This window comes from Pseudorasbora parva, chromosome 9, assembly GCF_024679245.1.
Source record: "Pseudorasbora parva isolate DD20220531a chromosome 9, ASM2467924v1, whole genome shotgun sequence".
NCBI classification, from domain to species: domain Eukaryota; kingdom Metazoa; phylum Chordata; class Actinopteri; order Cypriniformes; family Gobionidae; genus Pseudorasbora; species Pseudorasbora parva.
Genome location: NC_090180.1, coordinates 10676570 through 10704195, shown reverse-complemented (window position 1 = coordinate 10704195; position 27626 = coordinate 10676570). Strand labels below are relative to the sequence as shown.

Here is a 27626-nt window from a genome sequence, read left to right as displayed (position 1 = left end):
GAAGGATTCCTTTAATTGTACTGCACCAAGGACAAGGAATTGTTGGTCTTTTTCTTTTTTTGAGAGTGCTCAAAAGTGGTTGATTAATATTGGTTTTAGATGGGAGACTATTCGGCTTTGCTGTGTCAACATGCAGGAGTTCCCTCACGATCACTTTTCGAGAGGTCAATACAAGGTTTGAATCTTTAGAATGATAACTATTCTTCTCCAAACTGTCTAGCGGACAATAAACTCGTCCTCTGGGCGAACATTGACCTGACACACAGCGTTAGGTGTGTGAACTTCCGGTGAAGTCCACAACCTCTTCTGTTCTGTGTGCGTGGCGAAGGCGGGACGTGTGACGTAGACCGGCTGGAGCTCGAGGTGTTTATTGTTCCTTCCCGTCGAGGAGAGAAAAGGGCTGGCTTAGCTAAGGCATATATCACACACACTTTCCCTGCGGTTTTAGCTTCAAGGAGCCATTTTAGTAAGGCCAGAACAGGTTGACACAGGACCGGTTGGCCATGGCGTACGCGTATCTCTTCAAATACATCATAATCGGAGACACGGGTAAGCAGCGACAGCGAGTCTGTTATTTCCGCAGTGTTGGAGTCAATGACGTGGTTCAAGCAGAGGCGCGAGGGGTGGGAGGACTGACAGCCTGTGTTTTTTTCTCTGCCTTTCTCTTCATATGCCTCATTAGCTCATATGCTAACTGTTATCACATACATAAAGTTAATTCCTAATCGTGTGCTTCATGTCACGGCAGCTGTTTGTGGTTATAAGGCTGCAACAGTCTTTTGTTTTCCGCTGGGTGGGGGAAGCTAGCAGGCAAGCTAAACGCTGCTTCACATCAGCTGTCTGCCTCAATAACAACAGCATCATTTCTGCTTTCTATTAGCATGACAGGTAGTGCGAAAAAGCAACATGCTGTGTACGTGTCTGTACGTCCGACTCCGTTCGCATTTGCTTTGCTTTCATCTTTTTCCAGTCCAGTTAAAAGGCCACAACCTGGCTAGTTAGCAGACATCGCTAGCAGCTATTTACTCTTTCTGAAAATGGCGTTGGCTCAGTTGCGTTTTACCAGAGGATAAAACATTTAATAAGCCATTACTATAAAAGAAACCCCTTTGTTTTATTACTTAAGTCCTACATTTATCGTCCAGGGTCATACAATGCGTGTTTCGATGCTGGCAACCCCGTGTATCTGTGGCCTGCTAAGATTCTTCCCAGATTTCTTGTTACTTGTAGGCCTTTCCCCAAGAGATACGGCATCAGCAGACAATGCATTTCTTTATTTAGTTACGAACAGAAGGTCTCCAAATATATATATATATATTGCCATATAAGACTAATACATTAATTTAACGCTGAGTATAGGGTGCTGATGTTTAATTTAACCCAGCACTCCCCATATGATTTTTGCTTCCACGAAATTCCAGGGAACGTGTTGCTTTTGTTTTGCATGTTTTTAAATCTATTTTATATTACGTGTTATTTACTAATCTCTATTGACATTTAAAGATAATCATTTGATCCCATCCACTTACTGTGTACACGCATGTTTTCACATTGTACTTGTATTTAAAAAAATACCTCAATGTAACTACTTTCTGCTTCTAGTTACGTCTAAAATTGTATTTATAGATATACATATATTACAGCAATTATCACTAAACTTACCAGCATCCCATCTTAATAGCTCCATGTGTTTTGTAATACAGCATAAATGCAATAAGTACATTGTACCTAACCCTTTTTTGTACGTGGTAGTTAGACTTAATGTAAAGTGGGACTGGGACCATTTTTGTCCTCTAAATGCTGTGATTTATATTCCACAAATAAATCAACCTATAACGCAATTGTAGTTTTACATTGGTAAGGTCTAGACTTTTGATTCAGTTTTAGGACCAATACATAATAAATGCATTTTGTTGTAAGTGTAACCTCCAACAAGCTTTTCTTAAACAGAATAGGTAAGTTTGAGTCATTGACTGTGAAATGTCTTTTCAGCAGAGATGCACAATTTTTTGGAAGACAAGTCCAGAACTGCAGAACAAGTTTTTAGTAGTGCGTTTATATATACAATTTAAGCCCACAATAGGTGTGGTGTATAAGAACATTTTGATTTCCTTTTTTATTTAAACTGTGTGTGTGTGTCTGTGTGCCCGCTAACACTCGTGTTAAAGTGATAGATCATCCCAAAATATTTTTTTTTCTCAATTTACTCATACTCTGTATAACACAAAAGAATAACTAAACAGTTTTGGTTAACGTGTCCATTGTATGGACACAACCTTGAGACATTTCTCAAAATATCTTTGTGTTCCACAGAAGAAAGTCATTCAGATTTGGAACGAAATGAGGGTGACTAAATGATGAAGAGATTTTAATTTGGGTGAACTAACTATAGTCTATGCCTAATCTAGAATAGTCTGTACCATAATATTTCAGCATAATGCCCAACTTCCACATGCACATTTGTCAATAGTGGTTTTCTACCTTTTGTATCAGGCCTTGAGCTGTGCTGTGCTCAAGACAAAAGAAACCATCATATAAACTCTACAGTGCCTAATGCATTTTATAAGACTGAGCAATAGTAAAATAGGATTTGTCAGACTTAGTTTGGTTGTAAAAGTGATGCGTTAGTATGTGTAAACAGGCTCATGCCTGCATGTTGCTCAACCCAAGTCAGTTGATGCTCATCTGAAACTTGATCTAGCTAGTTGTTACTAGGCATCATGAGATTGCATCTAGCCTTGTGTTCATGTTTGAGGTGCAAGTTTTCAGTCTTAAAGGGGTACTTCAGCGCTGGGAAGATTAATCTGTATTTAAACTGGTTCATTAATGTAGTAGAAATGCGAAATAATTTTTTTTATTTGGTGCTTTCTAGACTGAGAAAAGACAGAAAATGCATTTTTGTCTCATGGGGATGAAAGGCAACAATTCCCAGAATGCTTCACTGCCCTACAAGGCCACTCCCACAGCCGCCGCTACTGGATTACTGTGACTGGATCACTTTCCCACTTCCACCGCGTTCGCTTTCATAAAATCAGTTCAGTTAGAGAACAGACACTACAATTAAAAACTGAACGTGTCTGTTCAATGTGTGATTTAACAGCCGAGGGAGTCTCACAGTGCAAACTGCAGGAGTTAAATTACATACATTCGTGATGAGCTGAATGAGCTCGTCATGAGAGCTGAGGTAAACGCAACCACACTCGCGGGATAGATTCACAGCACGTGTTCAGTATGGCGTGTTTTCATTTCATACCTTTAGAAGCTTAACTTTCATAGGAATTAATTTGAGAAGTTGAAAAAATTACTTTGCTCCTCCGGCCGCACCGCTTTCATGAATGCCTGCAGCTGCGAGCTGAGCTGTGAGTGTGATCTCCCATCTCCCCACGAGCGAGTTGAACACGTGGAAATAGCTCCCTCTGCTGGCTGTAGTCTTTAGCCTCTGGCCAAAAATTCCTCCCATGAAGCAAATTGACGATATTTGCGTCATGGGAGGAATTTTTCCAGAAATAAAATGCATAAATCTCTTGTCTCAGGGGGATATGGGGAGGGGGGGCACAATCATTTGAATGTACTCCAGGGTTTCTACTGATACAAAGCCATATGATAATCGCTACCCTTTAAAACTGGCACAAGTTTGGCTTGATTTCTGGGCAAACTATATTTGCATTCAATTAGCAGACAACTTAAACTTAAGTTACCCACAAATTAAAATAAAATGAGCGTAAGTGATTAGTTTGAACAGACCAACTATACAACTAGTGCTACTTTACATTTCCCTTGAGCACTAAAACTTCTATGCAAGTACAGAACAGCAGAGAAAGTTTGCATTCTCGTGTAAATAGTTAATTATGATAAGCTCATCCCTGTAAGATTGAGTCATGCTCACCATGGCTATACTGGCATAGATATACTAAACTAATACCATTTTCACAAGTTTTTTTTGTGAAGCTGTGTTTTTTAAGTTGGTTTTTAAATGTTCTGTAGGCTGTGTAATGTGTAATGTTTGCTGTAGGTGAGTTACACATTGTAATTTCAGCATTGTGTTGTTGTCTCCATCTCTCTTGTGAGCGCTCTTTGAATGCTGCTTGCTTGCTTGGCAACGGCTGTTGCTCATGGTAACGCCTCCTCCTAATGTCATAAGCATTTACCTGTTTGTGTATCATGGCAAATGCTCTAATCTCATTTTGGTGGATGAGTTAATTTAGTTATGCCAGTAATATAAAATATCTTGAACTGATGATTTTACTCAATTAATGTAGTTAATTTCATATAGAAATCGAGTCCACAAATTAGGAGCTGATGTTTTGTTAATGAATAATCAGGTATGTAGTTTAAAGAGAACAGGTTGCCTTTTTTTTTTCATACAGCGAATATTGAAAAGAAAAATATATGTGATAAATGTCTTTGTTTCTGCTATCAATCCATCCATCAGGTAATTTGTGTTAGATGCCTTAGTCTCAAACTCATCTGCCCTAATGCAACTGTTCAATTATTTTTCTCATATTGATCTCAGTGCATGAGTTAAAAAAAAAAATAATTTTAGCAGTAGAATAATGAGATGGCTCATACAATGGCTTTAATTATACCATTTGTTTATGCACATTGTTGGAAAATGATGAGGTGAAAGGGGAAGCCAGCTTAAAGCCTGACAACAGAAATGAACCTATCGCTTTAAAAAAATTCAATTAAATCCTTAACAAATGACTTTGATGCAATGGGATACAGCAGATGTATAGGCCTGAGGCTAATTGTGGTCATTCACATGTGACCCTCTGTGTTTGTTTTGCAGGTGTGGGGAAGTCGTGCCTATTATTACAGTTTACAGATAAGCGCTTTCAGCCAGTCCACGATCTCACTATCGGTAAGGCTCTTTTAACCCAACCACATATTCTCTCATTAATTAAAACAGCAGAAATGGGTCTCATTAGCACAGGAAACAGACTGGTGCCAGTTATTTTCTTAGGAACTTAAAAAAACATAATAGTGCCATTTTTGTTTTGTGTTTGATGGAGCTGCACGGATTTGGATAAATTAAGAATTTCACCTTTTCTGAATAGACAAATAAAATAACGTAATTTACTAGAGATTCTAAAATGTTTATTGCTGCAGTCTATTTAAAAATAATATTTTTTTTTTCTTTAATTGGTTTCGCTCATTAAAACTTTATTAATTACTGGATAATTCAGTGTTTTTGAACAAATCTCTGGAACGAAAGATTCAATGACAGATTCAATGACAATCACTTGTCGCCACCTACTGGTGTAATGATGTAATTGATACAATCTTTAATCAAAGATGCTTTTACTTCATTTTGATTGCTACCATAGACCTCAGTGTTTATATCAGAACTATAAACTTTTATCCCAGTACTTCTGTGATGCTTTGAATGTTTGTAACACAGACATAATGATATTGTGTGGTTGAAAACACTGCTCTCTCTGGTTCAGCAGCAGATTTAAATGTTCCGCGGTGATTGTACTTGTCAAAGGTTAAATAGACATAGCCTAATCATTGCCATTTAGCAAAAAGATTGCGTGGGTATTTGAATAGAGATTGCAATCTTTTAACGATTAATCATGCAGCTCTAGTGTTTGAGGCTCCGTTTATTCCATATGAGTACATTCCACAAAACCTAGCCAGCAGCCACATCACCCTGTAGCCCAAGATTTTCCACTGAAGCTAAGCAGGGTTAAGCCTGGTCAGTACCTGGTTGGGAGACCAAATGGGAAAAATAGGTAGCTGCTGGTAGAGGTGTTAGGCCAGCGGGGGGTGCAAACCCTGTGCTCTGTGTGGGTCCTAACTAGACATGTGCCGATTTTCGGTAATGTGATATATCACGATAATGAATATGCACGATATTATCGTGGGCTTCAAAACATTGTAAATAATAATTTATTAACAATTACATTTTTTATAATGCTCTCAAGAATATGTTGCCCATCAACTGTATAAATGCTCAACACCGCTGTATTCTGCGTCAAATGGACGTGTGCTCAGTAAATGAGAAGCACATTAACGAGTGAAGGAGACGCGCTGATGAAGTGCCGCTCATTGACAGCAGAGGGCGCTGATGAACTGCAGAATGCAGCAATTACCCCGGAAACCCCGCAAACAAAAGCAAGCGCTAGTGAAGTTTTTAAAACAGCCATTCGTTTTTTTGTAATCTCAATGTTGTTCATCACAGCACCAAATACTTAAAGACTTAATAGGCTATTTATTTTCAAACTTAAACATTTTTATATTTTAATCTGTACTACAACATGCCTTAATGATTAGAATTTTTTTGATTTATTATTCAGTAAAACTGAGACATACGACTTCATTAGTTAACATGTTAATTCATTATTACCAAACTGACAATGAAAATACTTATAAATAATTAATTATTCTAAGTAATGTTAATTTCTTAGTTACTGTTTAATAACATTAAAATCAAAATAACTTTTTTAATGGACCTAAGATAAAACTAACAATGATCAGTATTTCTGAACTAACATTACCAAAAACATTATACTTTCTGTACCAAATGTAGCTATTGCTCAATCTTAGTTAATGCATTAAATAACAAGACCTTATTGTAATTTGTTACCTGTTGTCCTTTATAACCTAATTCTTTTGCACTTTAATCTGTTTGAAAATTTTACTTTTACAGCTCTGGAAAAAATTAAGAGACCACTTAACATTGATTTCTCAATGTTAAGTGGTCTCTTAAATTTTGTCCAGAGCTGTATTTTTGGTGCATTGTATTATTGTATTTAAACATTGTTATTTTTGTTATTACAAAAATAGTTCTTAAAGCTGTTATGCTATGACACTACTACTTTTGCAACTTATTTCAATATCGTATATTGTGATAAAAGCTTCAGCAATTAATCGCAACATGAAAAATTGATATCGGCACATGCCTAGTCCTAACACCCCACTATAGTGATAATGGGGACACTATACTGTCAATAAGCACAGTCCTTCAGATGAGATGTTAAACAGAGTTCTGACTCTCTGTGGTCATAAAAAAAATCCCAGGATGTCCTTTGATTAAAAGAATAGGGGTGTAACCCTGGCATCCTGGCCAAATTTGCCCATTACCCTCTGTCCATCATGGCCTTCTAACCACCCCCATATTTCCTCTCCACCATAATCTGGTGTGTGGTGAGCGTTCTGGCGCAATATGTCTGCCGTCGCATCATCCAGGTGGATGCTGCACATTGGTGGTGATTGAGGAGATTCCCCACTTCCTTGTAAAGTGCCTCGAGTGCCTTGAAAAGTGCTATATAAATGTAATGAATTATTATTATTAACCTGGGTAAACAAATGTATTTAAAGTTGCCATTTGGTAACTACGGTCAATGTTTTATAAATAGTTGTATGCTTTAAAATGAAAGTTCCGTAGTGGTAATGCAAATCAGAGGTGACGTGTTCATTGCCCTGTGCTGTCGCATGAGTCATGAATCAATCTCTACCTTCATTTGTCTTGACAGGTGTTGAATTTGGAGCGCGAATGATCACTATAGATGGCAAACAGATAAAACTTCAGATCTGGGATACGGTAAGATTAGTCTTCTTTTTTTTCATGCATCTTATTTGGACAGAAACCACACGTTTGTTTCTCAGTGTGATCATTTGGGTCAAATTCATGCCCTTAGTAAATGATTTGAGTGTTACTATGCCTGATATATGAAATTGACAGTGGAGACAGTGTTGAGGGAACATGTGCTTCCTGATTTGGCAGATTTGGCCATATAATACTGCCAATGCAGCAATATGTCTGTGGCTGCTCATGGGAGCTCAGTTCTGCTGTCAGGCTGCTTTGAGCCAGTCACATGACATCGAACCTAAATGTCATGACTAATGAGTCTAGAGCCACAGAAAAATAATGTCATGACAATGCTGTCCCAAGCAGTTTAATAGTAATGTCTTGGGCTTTGATGTTAATTTCACCCTTTTAAGAGCCCTCCAAATATATCTCCTAAAAGTAAAGCTTGCAAAATATGTTTCTTCAGAATCCATAGATATTTTTTGATTGCTGTAAATAAAGAAAGTGTTGCTCTTTAAAGCCACATGGTGTAGTTATGAAAATAACCAGCAGGACATCCCTTGCTTCATCCACATGCTCTCTTTTTCTTAAGTCCTGCCTCCAAACACATGTCAACAAACCTGACGTCTCTTTCAAAATGATTGACAGGGAGAAAATGTTTCTAATTGGCGTTTCCTTGCCATATACCAGTTTTTTTTGCAGCACCTATATGTTGCACAGAATGAAACATGTTTGATTTCTTAACTCTTTCCCTGCCAGTTAAAAAAAAAAAAAGGTTGCCAGCCACCGCCAGGGTTTTTGACCATTTTCATTTGGAAAATGAAACAAATTTATTAGCTCATAGAATATTTTGTTTTATTAATATCTGAGCATGCAATATATCAAAAGAAAGAGCTGACCCTCTTCTTTTAATCAACAAAAATGTTTTACTCTAGCTTCTTGCATTCCTTTTTTTATCAAAACTTGAATATGGGAAAGTTTCATAAAAAAACCTAGCCTTAATGCCAGCCGAATTGGGAATGGTTCTCTGGAGAAAAAAAATGGTGTTTGGGGGGTAAAATGTGTGTTATTTTGGCAAGGTTGCCTGCTAACATTCGCACTCATGGGTCTATATATCACATAATAGTCGCTTCAACCCGCGGACATAGAAAACAACCTGCGGAAAAAACTTGGACTTGGCAACACAGTGCAGTTGAGCTCCGTTGACATTTGACAATGCGTCCCTTCGTTGCTCTGATTGGTTGTAGGTCTATCCAATTGAGGTCTTTCCTGGTTTGGTTGAAACACGCCCCATAATCACAGCCCAATGGTGCAGTTTCAAACTCATATTCTGACTAGAATTGAGTATGGCCACGTCAGGCTAAAAAAAAGCAACATTTTGAACAAAACGCTGAGAAAATCATGTTTTTGTGAAAGCGCGATGATCAAATACAGATGGAGGAGATCGAGTTCATCAACCATCCTAATGGCTTCACAGTCCTATAGCTCGTCTTGGGTCCACATTTCATTCACTAATATTAGGCAGTTTTGATTCATTTGCTGTTTAATGATGATGATCACGTTATTTTTCATATGCATATGATTACATATGATTGCTTGTTTTATTGTGTCTTACTCGCATGTGTTTTGATCAGGAGATTCAATACTCATTCAGGAGATGTGTAGTAGCGCCCCCTAGCGTCTAACAGTGGAAACATGGAAAATGCCGTTTTTGGCCCAAAAAGCATTTTCTCACAAATAAAGAGAAAATTCCATGTTTGGCGGGGAAAAAGTTAAGATGGCCATTTCATTCATATTTGTGGGACATTAAAAAAAACACTGGCTTTAATGTTTAATTTAAAGTTTCTTATGTATACCAAGGCTGCATTTATTTGATAAAAATACGGTTGTCTTTTAAATTCCCTCTGCACACAATAGGATAGCGCTACAACAAACCAGAGCAACGAAGAAGGTGAAGTAGAGCTAGTCGACAGAGTAAACTTTTGTCGTATCCGGTTGGCAAAACTCAGAACACATCTTCCTTTTTTAAGAATGACTTCAGTGCCGTTCTTTTCTCAAAGAAAAGCTTAACTCCAAGTCTTCCAGAGTCGCGGCCAAAGCCGATTCGAAAGACCGCCATTCGCCAGCTGTTTTCAAGTAGCACGAAGTACTTTCACAACTCTGTCGCCATTATGTTAAGCCCACCCACCTACTCTATACACGATGTGATTGGCCTGAACAGAGTTTGGTTCTTCCAGCTCACAAGCCAACAGAGAGTTGCTAGACGCCCCGGGCTGCAAATTAGATTATAATTAGATATAGCTGCCGCTATATTTCTAGGGTACCAGTCTTCAGTTTCACATGATCCTTCAGAAATAATTCTAATAGGATGATTTGCAGCTCAAGAAACAGTTCTTATTATTTTCAAGATTCTTTGATGAATAGAAAGTAAGATTAGAAGATTTGTTTTTGATTATATTATTTTTAATATTGTAAATGTTTTGTCATTTTTAATCTATCTTTTTTTTCCCTTTTTCTTTGAACGGTTGTTTTTTTTCTTTTTTTCCACCTGAGATTTATCTCTGGAGTTTTTCGTAGTGAAAGACCCAAACTAATTTTGGGTGAATATTTTGGTGAATTGTTTAACATGATTCTGTCTTTCCACATATGCCACCTGGCTGGAATAGAACTCGATTTTTAGAGGCATTCCTTGTAACTGGGTGTATGTTTGTTTGTATTTACAGAAAAACCTTGTCCCAGTTGACTTGGATCAGTTATTTTCCAGCATGTATAAATGTTTTTACAATAGCGTTCAATATTTTAAGATAATCATGAGCTGACTTTTAGGAAATGCAGTCATTAAATGTTAAGAAAATAAAATGTCTTGGCTGCACATGAACATTTTGGCCAGCAGAGGGAGACAGCATATCATTAACAATGATGTTGTGGCCATAGCTTCAGTATTTGTTGTTTATATCGGATGTCTTGGTTTTTATTTTTTATGCTTGTATACTCTCTTAGAAGGTTGATAAGAGACTCGTTTATTTCAAGAGACCAGTTATGTATGTGTAAAGACATCTATTTGCAACTTAAATTAGGTCACATTAAACATTTAAAAAGGATGTTTTCCTGTTTATAGCTGGTTTGCAAGGGCGAGGCTGTCTAATGAAAAATCTAATGTCTGGATAATTAGGGGTAATCATGCGGTGGTTGTTTGGTGTGGGTTAGATGATGACGTCACCTAAATTGTACTGTGCCTTTAAATGCGCCATAAATAATTTATTTCAAGGTTATTTCAACAAGCTCTCTGATAAAACTAGAGAAGATGGAGGAGGGTGTTGGATGAAGTAACAGGAGAAATCTGCATGTCTGGCCTTCCTGTAACCTTTCACTCCAGCAGATGGCAGGCATAACAGTGTCATTCATCATTTATTCACAATGGGCTCCATTAACTCTAATGTTAACAGCTGCCCCAGGGAATGGGTTATTGAATTCAAATACGTGCTCCTGGCTTATTTGCCTGCTGTCAAATGGGCTGGGTTGACCAGAGGCCATCTTATACCATGACATGCCGCTGAACGGTGGCCGTACACTGGGGGCTGGTAGATTTGACAGGCGTCAGTGACGCTCTAGAGATGCGTTGTGGGGTGGAGAGTCGACGGAGGGTCTGTGCATGGGAAGGCACTGTGGTCTTTTAGAGCTGGAGTTCCCAGGGCAACACCAGCCTGGAGGGATTGTGGTGAAGATGGTTTACGCGCCGAGTGTAAACCCAATATACCCAGTGGACATTGTTGGCACCTCATTGTTCCTTATAAACAGGCTTATACTGGTGCTGTGATCCCTGTGTCTGTTTTTAGGCCGGACAGGAGTCCTTCCGCTCAATCACTAGGTCTTACTACAGAGGTGCAGCTGGGGCTCTGCTAGTTTATGACATCACAAGGTGAGACCAATCTCATACTACTGTCATATTTATGTTCTGCTCCTCTACTTTACTAGCGTGTCTACTCCAGTTTCAGGACTTCACTACAAAGATTATTCTAGTTTAATTTACTCAATGTATTTTTTATGTGTGGATGTTTATGTTTGCAGAAGGGACACTTTTAATCACTTGACAACTTGGTTAGAAGATGCTCGTCAACATTCCAACTCTAACATGGTCATCATGCTCATTGGAAATAAAAGGTCAGTGTACATCTTGATGGTTTGTAGTAGTAGAAATAGTCTATTTTTATTAAACCTTGGTGTAAACGGTGGAACGGTTCAAATCCTTTTTTACTCAATTAATTTAAGTTTTCCATTTTCAAGATTATCTATTGACATGGCTTGATTTAGTTCTTTTGAACCTTTCTAGTAATTAAATTGTCCTGAAACAAAATACATCATGGTTTCAGGATTGATAATAAGAAATGTTACTTGAGAACCAAATCAGAATATAGAATGATTTCTGAAGGATGTGACACTGAAAACTGGAGTAATGATGCAGAAAATTCTGCTTTACCATCACAGGAATTACATATTTAAAAATTTCAAATAGAAAACTTATTTTAAATTGTAATAATATTTACAGAAATACTGTTTATACTGTATCTTTGATCAAATAAATGCAGCCTTGGTGAGTGTGAGAGATTTCTATCAAAAACATTAAAAACTATTAAGCTCCTTTCACACTGCACGTCGGACCCGCAATATTCCCGATTTTTTTTCTCCTAAAGCTGTTTTTTTTTCAATAATACAACCCTGCAGTGCCACAAGAGCTAGTCTGTGTTTTAAACGCAGGGAGTGTTCATATCCAAAAGAAACTAAAATTAAACAAGCAGAAATGTGCGCAAACTGGACACAAGTCGAGACCACGGAGCTCCTTGCTATCCGCGCTGAAGCTGAGATTGCTTGCCATTATACGTCACATTCGGATGTCACGTGTCAACTCGATCTGGGACCGTTATGGGTTCTGTGTAAATGCACACATTTTACGTTATTTCGCTGGCAGTGTGAATGGACCAAATCTAGCGACCCGGGAACAAATGCCGGGTCGCATTATCCGTGTATTTGCCGGAATCGCAGTGTGAAAGGGGCTTTACTGACCCGTTCCAAAATATTCTTTTGAATTAAACCAAATCTGATTTGTTTCCTCATGCCAGTGATTTGGAGTCACGGAGAGAGGTGAAGAAAGAGGAAGGAGAGGCCTTTGCAAGAGAACATGGCCTGATCTTCATGGAGACTTCTGCAAAGACTGCATCAAACGTAGAAGAGGTAAAACAGCTCTTGTGTGGCTCCGAGGTCTTTGGTGCTTGTGTCGTGATTTATGTGTGAGTTCTTGTGTGAAAACATGTGCACATACGTGCATATAGATGACACCCTAGGGACACACAGGCTGAGGAGAAAAGCTTTCCGATTTCTGTGGTCTAAGCCAAGAAGCTAAAGCAGGGCTTAGAGCTGGATTTAAAAGAGTGGGGATGTTAAATTGTGGAAGTCCCTCCCCCATCCTCCCACCCGAAGTCGCCTCAATGATTAATTTGTCTCATTAGTGTCGTGTGAATTCTCCTGACCCTTCCCCCACCCCTTTATGACGTTTCAATCTCCTATTTAAGGTTCATGCATATTCATAGATTCCCTGCCACACACACATCCGCAGATACAAGCGCACACATCTGTGGCACTAGCTCAGCCATCTCTTTCTCTCTTGGTGGTAATTGAGCCACAGAGGACTGATTGCTCTGGAGAGCTGAGAGGCAGTTGCACCAAAAAGCAAAGCAGCTCTGTTAATTAGACTACAAAGTGCCGGTGGCAGGTCTTAACACTTTAAAGGTGAGCCATGCACACGGCCATGTTTATTTTCTCTGGGTGACCAATGTGTGCTCAACTCAAGTAATAATAGACATCATCACTTTCAGCCAGAGGGGGGCACCAGTCTTCAACTGTAAAAACCTTGACGGTTTGAACATTTCAAGTTAATCCTATTGATTTTATCTGACTAATTTATTCATCAATTATATTGATTTCCTTATGCAGTATTGTTTTGTTTCAAATATTTCTTATGTTTCGCATCGGCCTCAATGAATTTAGTATGAATTCTGTATGAGTTTATCATCTTAAGCAGTTAAAGGATGGCATTTTAATCACATGCATAAAATGTGGTTCTTTTTGTGTTTCAGGCATTTATCAACACGGCCAAGGAGATTTATGAAAAGATCCAGGAGGGAGTCTTTGATATAAACAACGAGGTAACCCATATGACAAGGAAGCACATTCTTTGTTTGCTTTTACAACTTATTTGGTAATTGGGTCAAGAGGACTTCCTGTAGCATTACATTGAAATCTATTATGTATGGTCTGGTGGGTGGATTCAGTAACTTTAAACTAAATGTACAAACCTTTTTCAGGAAGGTGAAATGTGTAATTTTACTAAAATACTTGTTACTTTCCCTACTTGATATACAGTGTTACGTAAGAAATTTTTAGGATGAATCCCCCTAAAAGTAAACATTGTAACTGTGACTAGTTTGACCAATTATGCGAGTTATATGTGTGTATAGGTGCATTTATGTTTTTCTGCTAATGTTATTGTTTAGTGACATTTAAATTACACACTTTGCCTTTCATTTTAATGAAAGCTGCTGCTATATGACAGATACTTTGAGTAAAGTCATATACTAGAGTCTCACATTGAATGGTTGATGCACTTTGTACTGTGGTGATGTTTTCCAACAGTAGCCACATTGTTGTCCTCAAATCTATGCAAATTCTTAATGTTTATAGCCAATGGAGCATATCAGATATTATTGTACTGGTCTGCACGTGATTCAGGCATTGTAAAATCCCATAAAATGCTTTGAAATGTAATGGTGGTGAATACTTGTACAATGACATAAATGCCTAAAGCGAGAGGAAGGAGTAAGGTGACGACGAATGCAGATCTGCTCTGGAGAAAGCTCCACACAAGCCCTCCTGCCCTTCAGTTTCTCTCTACTGGCTGGTAGCCAACACACAAATTCCTCACATATTGTAAGTTACAGCTGGTTGGATGGAGGTGAGCCCACTGCAGCTATTTTATTGGAGTAGTAGGAAGAGTTTTCTTTTTAAAAAAAAAATAGTTAAAGCACAGCATCCAAACCGCATCAGCTGATAGAGATCCTGGCCAGGAACCTCAAGGCTCACATGTGAGCTCACCCCAGATCGCTATAAATCAGATTTGGCGCAATGTGGAGTTTCCTGAGAATGTTACAAAAGCACAGCTTCACTACGGCATGTCTGTTTTGAACACAAGCCCGCTTAAGGGGAAAAGTTGGCATGGTGAATGCCTTTGTGTGATGAATGAAAGTGCCACCAGCTTGGGTGTGTGTGTGTTTTAAGCTCTGGCAGGTTTCCCTGCATCTCCGCGTTACCGCTGGAATAACACTCCAGAGGTTCTCCCGCCTCAGTGCTGACAAAAGCGGCCTGCTAATTCAGGCCTACAGGGGCTGGTATTTTCTGCTTAATACAGCATTATGTGATGGTACAAAATCACCATCATTTCTCATGGATTCTTTTTACTTTTAGAAGCAGAGATTCGAATTGTGTGGTCTCTTGTCATCTGAAATGGATACAAATGTTTAAATGTCTTACATTCTTTATATTTGTTTGTGCAGGCTAACGGCATTAAAATTGGACCCCAGCATGCTGCCACTAACTCCACGATGGGCGGCAGTCAGGGAGGACAGCAAGCCGGAGGGGGCTGTTGCTGAGCACTACCCTTTACCCTCCAGTCTCCTCCACACCCCTCTCCGCCCCTTACGTTTCTACTGGACTGGTCGGGCTCACTAACATTTTCTTAACCTCCCACAGCCCAGGCCCGGGATTCAAATCTTATATTAGATGGCTGTCCAAAACAAAACAAAACAAAACAAAAAAAAATATTTATAAAGTCCAGGTCCTCTTCAATCCTCCTGACAAACTCCTGAAGCCTGTTTGGGCTACAGAAGACATTATATGGTTACTAGTAAGGAAAAAGGCAGGAGCTTTGGAGTTATTATGGTAAATATATTCATGTTTGTTTCTCAGCAAATTGTTTTTTGTTTGTTTGTTTGTTTTTTGCCCATTTGACTTCAAGCTGAACTGTATTAAACACTACAAAGTCATCTATAGTATTTTAATCGGTTTATGTGGGTGAATTTAATGAAAACTGTGGTGAACCCTGAAGTCAAAATAAAAGGAACGTAGAGCTGGTCTAAAAAAAGGAACAGCTGTTATCAAAGTGAAGAAGTTAAAAGAAGAAAAAAAAAGCAGGACTGTTTTAAATCTGTATTTATCATTCACATTCTGTATATATAGTTATCATTTCTTGCTTTGATGTACGTTGACCGAGCTAGAATTCTGTACTGAATTTGCTTAAATTCTATACTGTATGAATAGAGCTTGAAACTACAACAGTATTGCGATATTTCCAAAACCGCTTCGACACCATTTTAAGGTAATCTTTTACTTCTTTTATTTTAGTTTGGTCCTGCCATCTTGACCCCTCGTATAAGTGCCCCTGATCCTCCTCTCTGTATAGAAACTCTGGCTCTATATACCTATTTTAATGCCAAATTTGTGTTTACCTGTGTTCTAAAATCATGGCTCCAGATATGGATCACCTCTCCAGAACTAGATCTGCTGTTTGCCTTAAAAGATTTTGGGACATCAAAACAATAACATATTCATGTTACACAGGATCATTTCAGTAATTACGTGCAGTCGTATATTGCATATGATAACGCTAGACTCACTTATCCATTAGACAGACACTCACACATACATGCCTGTACTTATATATCCATAAAAGTCGTCACATATGCATGCATTTGTATGCATATAAATATATCTATTTTTTTTTTTCCTCTTCAAAATTATTTTTTTCCAATGCAGTCCGCTGTGTAAAGTCAGTGCAGATCCACATTAATTTAGGTGTCTGAGTGATTGTGTAAAGACTTGCTTTCTCTTGGCACTATGTTGTTAATAGATATATGGTGAACATCTTGTCTGTTGTGAAAGGGGTGTGATAAAGCCAAACCTGGAGTAACTTTGTGACCCTCGACTTTATTTGCTGTGTTCTCAAAATGAAATGCTATCACGAAAAAAATATAATAAAACCTTCTAAACTCAGTTTGCCTATGTGCATTTTTTTTAATAAGACGGGACGGGCTTTGTGTTGGGTTGCATATGTATAAAGCGTCTAAGAACGTGTATTTTGCCGTTTTCTTGCTTTACATGGTTGTTTTAGTTTAGAAAATGAGTTGCTGCGAAATCATCCGACAATACATGAACCACAACGTGTAACAACTTATGATAAAACGTGTGTGAAGGTGCCAGAGGAATGCATCAACCCGATTGTGCATGTTTGCGTGCAGCAGGCGTATAGATTGTATAGAAGCACACAGGAGCATCCGGGGTACAGACGCCACCAGGGATTCGTGGTTTTACGATTCAGGTAAATTCCGCTTGTTTGGTTGCGTATAATTGTACAGTTATGAATGGAGCATTTCTCAGATTCAAGAAAGCAAGCACAGAATGTTTAATTATCGTGGTTAATTCTTTTAACTGTGAAAGACAAAATGAGCCACGGTATTCCAGTAAATAACAACAAATACTTCATTGCATGCAGATATTATTTACATATAGAACAGGAGTGCATTAAGAACTCATTCATTTTTCATTCAGCGCACAAACAATCTTTCAAACTTAAATATGAGATATCAAGCATAGGCCTATGCATATTTCACTAAAAAGACTTAACGTTAGATATCATGTAAACGAGCGCTAACAAGTTTCAAAAGTCGAAATACGATGTGAAAAAAATAAATACTGATTTTAAACGAAAATCCGCAGTATCGAAACAATAGGTAATGTTTATAAAGACCTGGAAAGTAAAATAAAAAAAAAGTCACTTGCGTCACACACAGCCCGGCGAGGTCACTCACGCGCACGCATGTTTATCCAGTAAGTCATGCACGCGCCCCCTGCCTGTGGAAGGTGAGCGCGAGTGTCTAGAGGAGAGGACACGAGAACGCGACTGCCTGGATCGATCGGATTAAACTCGAATTGAGTGAAATTAACACAAAGGAGAGAAGCAGAGTCGGCGAGGACGGGACGCTGAGACGCCGAGTTCACCAACAGAATTAGAATTTCGACAGTTATTCACGTATTTAAACGGATTTTCGGGATAGATGAAGAGGAGTTAATTGGTGAAAACCCTAAACTGACCCGCGTTGAGAAGGGTAAGGAATAGCTTTTCTTTCTAATGATACAATATGAATCAACCAACTTTATCATTCGCACACAAACTTATTGGGTAGTTCCTTTCGTTTCTAACAATGTTGTACAAATATATCCGTACTTTAGTTGAGAAAACTGTGTTTGAGTGTACATTTAACTTGTTTTGTACCATAGTGGTACCCGCGGTATAAACTGTGTTTTAAACCAGCGAAAAGTTTTTTTCATTCAACATTTCACAGGGAACACAGAAACCGCATGTTCGTTTTTCATTTCTTCGCATTTTAACTTATCGAAGAATCTCAAACTAGCTGGAGCACATGCTAACATTAGCTCGTTTAGCTCACGCGCACTGCATTGTATAGAGCCGCACGGATCCCCCATAGGAGTGGAAGCGAGAAATGTGTTAGTTAAATTATATACAAGCTGTTCATTCTTTTCGAGGTCTAGAAAAACACTCGTATCCTTTACATTTCTCACGAATTGATAAAACAATTTTTTTCAAAACCACATAAAGTAAGCGTTCGTTAGCAAGCTAATTGTTGAGACACGAGGTGGATTGAACGTAGAGGTGAGTCATTGGCCGAGCTGAATGAGGGAGATCCCCGACCCCTCGTATCAACAATTACACTTAAAGATAGTTCTTTATGCGCACAGAACTGCACGTAAGAATAGCTTTAAAGTTTTATGCTTGTGCTTTTCGCGTGTAACATTCAATGGTGCTCGAAACAGTATGTGGAAACGGCAAAGCGAGCCGGAAAGTGCGCTCGTCCAAAGGACAATATAGATACTGGGGAAGGTTGCTAGAGGCCAGATGGTCAATTCCTCGCTTTCTTTATTATTTCCTTTAGAGTAGTCACAACTTTATGGATTGTGATTCATTTAATGCAGTAGAGTTTACGCGTGTTCTTGGTTGGGAAAGTGTTTTATTTGTATCGTTTGGTCGGCTGAGAGAGGTGCGTTGGAGAGCCGTGCGCGGAGGTAATTAGCTAACGTTAGTTGGAAGTGGCCGATCTGCTGTGAGAGACGGACAGCGTCGACTTCATTGTCTCACAACAAGCTAACTTGCTAGCTGGACACAACTCATCTCACATTTCTTTTGTCCCCTTTCCCCCTCAACAGGTAGAAGGGTTTTAAAGGGAGGGGGGATCGGACGGACACTTTTAAGGGGAACTAAAAAAATGCACCTGGTTTCTGTGAGTTTCCGTGTTTACAAAAGTTTTACGATTTTGTTTATGTTGTACTATTTGGAAACTCGAACAGGTTTTATCCAATCTCCATATTGAAGCCACAAAGAGAACTTGAAAGCACCTGCTTCGTTTACACCGTTGTAGAGCCATGAATAGGGGGAAAGCTAATTTATAATTTAACCGGCAGTGTTTTTTATTATTCCTTTTTAAAGAATATCTTTATTTTGTCGATAAAAATCAACTAAAGTGTCGTTAACATATTTAACGTGTAATAAAAGTTATTTTAAACACCCCTTTAAACTCGAAAGTCTAACAAAGAATCCTTTAAAGATGGTATCGTCGTTGTCGCGCTGCCTCTCAAAGTCTTAACCTAAGATGGCAGCTTTTAATGTGTGTCGGTCCACTCGATGAGCAGATATAAAGCCGGTATGGCGCAGCATATGTGAGACTGCTTTGTAGTCGCTTTAGGCTTTTCATCTCGCTTGCCTTTTCTTGTGGTCGCCGATGCTTGTTCACTAGTTGCATCAAATCGAAAAGTCAAGTGACTGTTCCTCTTTTGTCCTCAGAGAAAGTTTGAATCCAACTTGTTGTTGTTCCAATACACATTAGTATCTAGAGTAAAGTCGCTTACAGTGCATAACTTCGTCTAATCGTAATGCTGTGTTTGATTTGATCTGAGAGAAAACATTATTTGTATGAGTTACATAAGCTTCAGAGTCCCGGTTCATGTTCAGAGAATTACTTATCGATTTAGTCAGCTCAGCTTTTTTTATTGAACTAACGAGATTTTCGATAGCAACGTGTTCTCATAACCAATTTTGGCACTTTAAACTAACAATAAAGGGGATGGTTACACCTTGTTTGATTGATATCCCAGCAAAATAGTCAACAACTTTCAATCTAAAAGTCGTTTAGATTAGTTTGTGTGCTTTAGTGAATGAGATAAAATATAAATAATAAAAAACATACAAATATAAATATTGTACCTTGACCTAGTTTTGTGACTTAATGCAAGCATGGCACATGTCTGTTGTTCATCCTTTGTTAAATGTACTTTTAAATACAGTGCATAAGATATATATAAGATCCGGTCAGCTATGTTTACCAATGCATTTGATTCTGTGTTTTTTGATAGTGAAAAGCTTTACATTGGCCCTTAGACACCTACACACTCCAGCTTGAATCCTATTTTTAATGTCCCTGGATCCGTATCTTTAGTATGAACCTGAATTAAACTCTATGTTGCCAAACAGTAAGCACAGATGTAATGTTTCTAATTTGATCCATTTTAATTTATGCAAACCATCCTAGTACTAAACTAGCCAGGGCTGGCTGTGACAAATTTAGAGGACTGCGATAGATGTGGGTCAGGCACCCCCTGCATTGACACATGTGCACACAAACACTGGTATTGGACGGGGCTTTCAAAGCTGGTATTTCAGATATCTGACAACATGCTTTCAATCTACGCCAGGAACAGCACCGCTGTGTGCAGGCCCTTTCCCTCCAACCCCTCCTCTCTTGCTGTGGGTTAGCAGGAGGGCTGCAGTGGCCTGTTGTGCTGCAAAACAAGCAGGCTTTTTTCCCTTCTCGCTGACCATCCCCCTCTTCCCTGCCACATAGAAGATGGAGGAACAGTTTCAGATGAATAGCTTGGAATGGATGAGTCTTCTAATATTCAAATAAGAGGTGATGGCTTTTAGTGGAGCAGATTAAGATTTTTCTTTCTTTCTTTCAAATGTAGAGTCCTTCTGCACATGATTGTCTTTCCTCAGTGAGGACCTTATTTTTTTCATAAAGTTTCTATAAACTCAAACAAACAAAGTGGTGCAAACATATTGCGTCTGTACCGTGATCTTGGTCTCTGTTAGTGTTTAATCAAATCTTTCAAAATATCCATCAAAGCTTTCATAATCACATCCGCTGTTAATATCGTCTTGCATGCAATTCACTCTGTTCGTGTGTGTCATTTCCCCATTTTTTTGTCAAACAAAGCAACCTTTTTCCACTCATACAACAACTTAAAACTTGCTTATGTCATAATTTCTTAAAGCCAAGCATGCTCTGAATACATAGGCGTTTTAGTAGGGATTTAATATAGTAATTCCCATTTCTATGTCCCATGTGGCTACAGGCAGTCATCAGAGCCTCAGGATATACAACCTTAAAATCATCAGCCCTGAGGGAATGTCAAAATCAGTGGTACACACTAACGTTGACATGCTGTCTAATGAGATCGAGATTTTCCATTTCTTCATGTAGTGCTTGCATTGGAATATTTTAGTCTGTCCTCAATCTCAAATTAGTTTAAACATACACTACTAATCAGAAGTTTGTGTTTGGTAATATTTTCTTTAAATTTTGTTGAAAGAAGTCTCTTATGCTCACCAAGGCTGCAATTATTTGACCAAAAGTAATGTACAAAACAGTAATTTAAAATTTAATGTGTTCCTGTGATGGCAAAGCTGAATTTTCAGCAGCATTGTCACATCCATGTCACATTTGCTGATTTGGTGTGCAAGAAAAACTTCTTATCAATGGAAATAGTTGTGCTGCTTGATATACTGTAGGGTGTTGTTATATCAATGTATTGTGATTTATAAAATGTTTATGTATTGGTGATGGGAACAATATATCATGAGTTTCGTTATTAAGACCGTATAAGCTATAGTTCAAACTATTCATAACATTCTCACCCTCATGTCATTTCAAATTCAAACCTGCACTTTTTTTTTATTCATCTTCCAAACATTAATAAGAACTTTTTATGAAATCTTAGAGATTTCTAACCCTCCATTTAAAGTTCATTCCCTTTGTTTAAAAGGCCCTTAAAGCAGGGGTGAAACACTCAGTTTCAGTCAATCTCATGTCAATCTTGAGTACCTATAGAGTAGTATTGCATCCTTCATATCTCTGAAAAGTCTTTAGTTTTATTATATTTATAAAAGAAATATGGGCTGTACCGAGTCTTTCCGGAAAAAAATGAGCGCCTGGAGGCGTGTCGTGTGGGCGGAGCTAAAGAATGACGAGAGGGCAAAGCGGTGACGTCCTCAAGCGTGGAGAAACTCATGGCTATCGAGCTCAGCTAATAGATATACGATCCAGAATCACATTCGGAGGCTGAAATAAATTGAACGGGAGAAACAGCAACAGCAGGACGTCTGTCTCTGTGGTATGTACTGTATTTAGTGGCCTGTCAACATTTGTGTGTCTTTACTCGCAGTTTATGAGGACATGATTCGGTTTATGGACTATTGTATGCGACTAAACCTTAGCAGTAGCAAGCAAAACGGTTTTGCACGTCAGACTAGTGTAATGTTATACATAGAACAACAATAGAGTAACCGTTAGCGCATTTGAATGACGAAGCACGCAATCATGTCGTTTACTGATGTTTACTCACGTGACGAGCCAACAGCACAGACATTTGAAGCAGTTTTACTCACGGCCTGCTTCCAAAGCAGGACTGAACCTTTATCGCTGGGACCGCTCCGTCAAAAACACACTTCTTTGGTATGATTTGGTAAAGTCCTGACAGCAGTGAACGGTGGAGATCCACTTTTTGCGACACGACTGAAGCGATGTTGTGAAGCTTCCCGTCATTTCTGCGTTCAAATCTGTTCAAATGCAGCGCTGCCTTCCCGGAATGCTGTGCTGAAGCGTTGAAGTCTCTTGATGTCACCCATAGGAATAAAGTGAAGCGCGGCGCCTGGATCGAGTGGATCTGCACCTGAGAGAGTCTTTATGGGTGTGCATTTCCTCTCGCTCTAGTCACGCGCGCGCGCACCCTACCGGGAGAAGAGCCCGTACGGCCCATACAAGGACCTTCCGCTCTTATTAACGTCAAGCCGAGCCATACTCGAAAAAAACTCTCCGAAACTTGTGAGAAACCGGAATTTTTAACACAGAAATATTCCATCAAACGTCCAACATTAGTGTTAGAAACTTTGTCTATGTTTATAATTGGAATCCAAGTCTTTAACAGTGTAAAAAGCTCAGTGTGCATGAAACAGCATTTCACCCCCCCTTTAAAAAAAGGTTATATATGTGTTTTAACGCACATACTGCAGTAAATGCGGACATTGTAATGTATGTACATGACGTGCGAAAAATGACGAGGGGGTTATCACATGACAATTTATCATTCATTGTTAATTTTTGGATGAACTAACCCTTTAAAGTTTGGCAAAAGTTATTTTGGGACACTACGATTAGAACTGAGATTGATTGCATTGATCACATGAAGCGCATACATACTGGAGCGGCACTCCCTTAAAGTGAAAGCTTATATATAATCAAGCTTTTGTATTACAAGATTATGTATAAATACTATAAAAGACATTTCTTTTAAATGTATAGCACAGATTTTTAATGAAGCAACACAAATTATAGGTGGGACAGAACAAGATATGCTATTAATATTCTTTCATTGTGCAAAAGTATTAATAAATGAAAATCTCCAATACAGAGCGGCACAAAGCACTTATGCGCATTTTGTGTGCAGAATGATGAGCTTGAAGCAACACAGTCACAGCGTGCAGTAAGGGAACTGATCAGGATTTTTGGAGCCGATCATGGGAAGCAATATCTGCCGATCTGATCATCGATTTCGATCTATTTGAAGCCTTCTTTTTATCATAATTATTTATAGGGAATTTTAGACTTAAATGTAAATTAATATTGGTCTTCCCTGAATAAATTAGATTCATCCTTACAACATTTGCAAAAGCTAGTCATTACAACAAAAATAGTTAGTCCATACAAAGTTGCAAAAGTTAGAGCAGTGAGTGTCATTAAGGTTAATCAAACAAGACAAAGAGAAACTCTGAGACAGCAGCAGTTTATTCGACTGCTTTCACTTTAAGAGCGAATACATATACGGTTGCATGCAGTTACACAAATGTTAACGTTCACTCGCGAGTCATGATGAGGTTTATGTGCATAATTGTCAAGATGGTCATTTCGCACATACATTTTGTGTGTATTTGACAATTGCAGTGCAATTTGTACTCACAAGTTTTTTGCGAGATGGGCTGTGTGTGAGAGAGAGAGAGAGATCATGATTGCTTGGAGAGTGCGCGAGTGCTGAGTTAACACTTGCAAGACTTAAATACAAACTATAAACTTTAGTGACTATGCGACACTGCCTTGATTGTGCAAGTGGCAAATCCTGTGTCAACTGCAGCTCGATTTTAGTGCAGATGCAGTGATGTGAAGCCATTTGAGAGGGTAAGAGAGAGAGCATGTGTATGCAGTGATTCACTCGTGCTGTTTGTGAACTTGCGTCTCACAGAAAGTTTTCAAATGACTTTGTAACTTATTTAATACAGAAAAATGAATTGTGCCTCACCTTCAGCATCATAATTATTTTACCCGCGCCGGAAAGAGAAGGAGACGGTGCCGCGCATGTCATGCCCTTGCTCTCACGGCAGACGCGCATTTTAGGGTGCGTTCACACTTGTAGTTCGGTTCGTTTGGTTCGTTTGGTCCGGACCAAAAAACAAAAACAAACATAATAGTCCTGGTCCGCTTAGCGTTCACACGGGCATTTTTAACAGCGAACCTAAAGTTACCGAACCAAAGGCACAGGGAGACGCTCACAACCTGATTGGTCGGCTTATATGACGTAGGAGCTCGCTTACCGAACATTCAGAACAATGCTGTGTGCGGATTACACGCGCGGGCATTTTATGCGTGTACATGGTATTATTTTTTACCAGAGAACTCATGAAGAGCTCATGAAATGTTCAAAACATTCAAAACAACGCTGTGTGCTGGATTAAACGCGATCATTTTATGCGTGTAACACATTTGGCATTATTTCTTACCAGAGAACTCATGAAGAGCTCATGAAATGTTCAAAACAACGCTGTGTGCTGGATTAAACGCGATCATTTTATGCGTGTACATGTGGCATTATTTTTACCCGCTGAGAACTCATGAAGAGCTCATAAAATGTTCAAAACATTCAAAACAGCAGCAGGATTCCCTCCGTTGTGCAGAACAGAGACGGCCGCTGTCGTCTGCACCTGCTAATAATGGGCAACACAGGAACTTTGATGAGAAGAGCCAGGTATGCTTTTTGTGTGTTTTAGCATTTTCGAAACATGCTCGTCTGACCAAATATTGATGATCGAGGCTCTTCCTCGTTGCTCCAGGTTTGCCCTCTAATGTTAAAGTTACTCATTTTGGATACACCGATCTTTCCGCGTCGTCAAATCAGCTGCATTATGCGTCGCATCTTGTGACATTACGTCCGGTTTTTGGTCCGTTTACATGTCTTTGGTCCGTGTTGCGTTCATATATCAATCGAACCGCACCAGAGTTCGTTTGGAAGCGGACCGAGACCCATCTTTTTAGCGGTCTCGGTCCGCTTGTTTGGTGCGCACCAGGGTTCGGATGGCAGCGTTCACATATGTTCAAATGAACCGCACTAACCGAGCAACCGCACCAGGGTTCGTTTTAATCGAACCAAACATGACAAGTGTGAACGCACCCTTAGTGTCGTCAGCATGTGATCAGTTTATGAGATTGTCCTTTTTAGAGACCGCCGATCAATCATCCCAAAGTGATTGTTGGCCGATTGAGATCGGTTGCCGATAAATCGGAGCACCTCTAGCGTGCAGTGCTCCTATGCCGCAGTTTACACAGCCTTTTCTCTTAACAGTTTTAAGTTGCGGTGTGAAGAATGATTCATAACGCTCTATTCTCCTTTTTTTTTGCAAAATCATAGACCTTTATCTACTGAAGCACAAAATAAGTGAAAGACACAATTAAGTGGTCTATTTGTGCGCTGTTTGAGATGTGCGCTGCTTTTTTGCAAGGCTTGAAACGCAAGCAAATTATAAACTTTAGTGAAAATTACAGTAAAAAGCATCTGTTGCATAAACGATCTGTCTGGTGTCTAAGCGGCACAATATTGTACTACGAGTCAAATATCCCCACAACTCTTATTTTTGTGTAATGGCTATTGATGGTGCAAGTTGATTTACACAAGTGTAAATGTGCTCAACCGAAAAAATCTTATTCATGTTCTCACAGGGAAAATGTGAATATTTACAGGATATACGCCAACTTTTCTATAATCTTGGATATTATTTTAGTTATAAGCGTTCATTTGAGTAGTCTGTGGTCAGGTAAGCACAACGCGCATTTTTCTGATCAGGTATGCTGCAGGCTTCCAATTGTATGTATAAATTTTATTTTTATTTTCCTCCATTTTAGTTGCACAAATACATGTCAAACAAATATTTTCAAGAAGTAAAGAATTTGTTGATAGGTGTGGATGAGTAGCTAACAGTTGTCTCTTTTTGTACATTGTTTTGCTCATTTTATTTTTAAATGTAGTTACTACATATTTGTATATTTACAGCAGGCATAATTGCTCCGGGAAAAAGTTGCATGTGTATTGGTGTTGGGCGATATGCTCCATTTTCATATCATGCTGTGGTCAGCCAGTGAGCTCACCGATACACGATACTATCGTGAGGGCCGATGCTTCCCCATTTGAATTAACAACACAAACATCTAGAGTCGATCGGTTTATGTAAACACTCTCGTTTATTCCCTGAAAGAGAAAGAGAACTGTATGATCTTTTTCTATCGCTGCGATGACAAATCAACCTAAACACAAGCTGATGGGGTAGGTTTTATATCTTAATTTGCTTCATATTTTTCTTGTTAACCACACATCAATGACAGTGGAAAAAAATGTTAAACACCATTGTTTAATTCGGTCTTTAAAGCTCCTTTTGTCTGATGACTGATTTGTCCTGTATTCAAATCTAGACTGTTATTAGGCCTATATAATTGTGGGTGCTGTTAAGGATGCACCGATACCATTTTTTTCAGAACCGATCCGATATTAAAAGGTATCGGCCGATACCAATGCAGTTTTGTTTAAAAATTCTATTTAGAATTTCTGTACCTCAGTCTGTTGAACTGATAATCACTCTTTTGTGAGTTAAACACAAATGACTAAATACAGACAACTCCATTATAAAGAAAAAAAAAAATTAATAATTGCACAATAATTGTATAAAATCTAAACATTTAGTGGGGAAAAAATAAAGAAAACCATAAAAGTGAATAAGTGTAGCTCTAAATCTGGTAAAATGTTACACCAAATGCATTCATATCTTTCATAAAAGTATTATAATACAGAGCGGCTCAAAGTGCATATGTGCATCCCGTGCACAGGATGGTGTGCTTGAAGCAACAGAGTAGAAGAATAATAGCGTATGCACATCCCGTGCGCAGGATGATCCGCTTGAAGCAACAATGATCCGCTTGAAGAGTCAGTGCGCTGCACTCCGTCTGCATTGAGAAGTTTAAAACACAGAGGGAAGATATATTGATGCGTAGTGTGTATCTATGCAATATTTTGTTGAGACGTTTCTTTTAACAGTTTAACATTTCAGTTACTGTGTGTGAAGAACGATACAATCTCTAGTCCAGTGTTGTGATCTAACAGACACCCGGTAGAAAGTAAAACGATTCACAGCAATAAACGCCAGCAGTCATTTTTTGAGAAACCATAGGGCATCATCTACAGATCAAGCATAATAACAGAAACAATTAATCATCTTGGAGAGAATTTCATCGCTTTGACTGTCATAACTGAATGCAACTAACGGTTTAAAAACTGAATGGAGAGTGACTGACAGCCACAGCGGAGGGAAGCATGCATTGATGTG

At 38.8% G+C, this 27626-nt stretch overlaps 2 protein-coding genes across 4 annotated transcripts in view; both read left to right on the top strand.

Moving 5' to 3' along the window:
- Positions 1–332: 332 nt before the first annotated feature.
- On the top strand, positions 333–16633 carry rab2a (RAB2A, member RAS oncogene family). Its single transcript, XM_067453863.1, has 8 exons — positions 333–549; positions 4790–4861; positions 7479–7546; positions 11371–11453; positions 11603–11695; positions 12652–12763; positions 13666–13734; positions 15139–16633. Exons 1-8 carry the CDS (start codon positions 504–506, stop codon positions 15232–15234), a joined length of 639 nt encoding a protein of 212 aa, XP_067309964.1. The 5' UTR covers positions 333–503; the 3' UTR covers positions 15235–16633.
- Positions 16634–17486: 853 nt separating this feature from the next.
- chd7 (chromodomain helicase DNA binding protein 7) overlaps positions 17487–27626 on the top strand; it is an 81228-nt gene continuing 71088 nt past the window's right edge. For all 3 annotated transcript variants that reach the window (XM_067453861.1, XM_067453862.1, XM_067453860.1), the window contains exon 1: positions 17487–17745. The gene's annotated coding sequence lies outside the window, so the exon portion shown is untranslated. The remainder of the gene's footprint in view (positions 17746–27626) is intronic.

Bases quoted from the DNA above. Each gene is read 5' to 3' on its own strand.
- rab2a (XM_067453863.1), top strand. From the start codon at position 504: ATGGCGTACGCGTATCTCTTCAAATACATCATAATCGGAGACACGG. The intron at 11,454-11,602 runs GTGAGACCAATC...TTATGTTTGCAG, and splicing joins CTAGTTTATGACATCACAAG to AAGGGACACTTTTAATCACT. The intron at 11,696-12,651 runs GTCAGTGTACAT...TCCTCATGCCAG, and splicing joins ATGCTCATTGGAAATAAAAG to TGATTTGGAGTCACGGAGAG.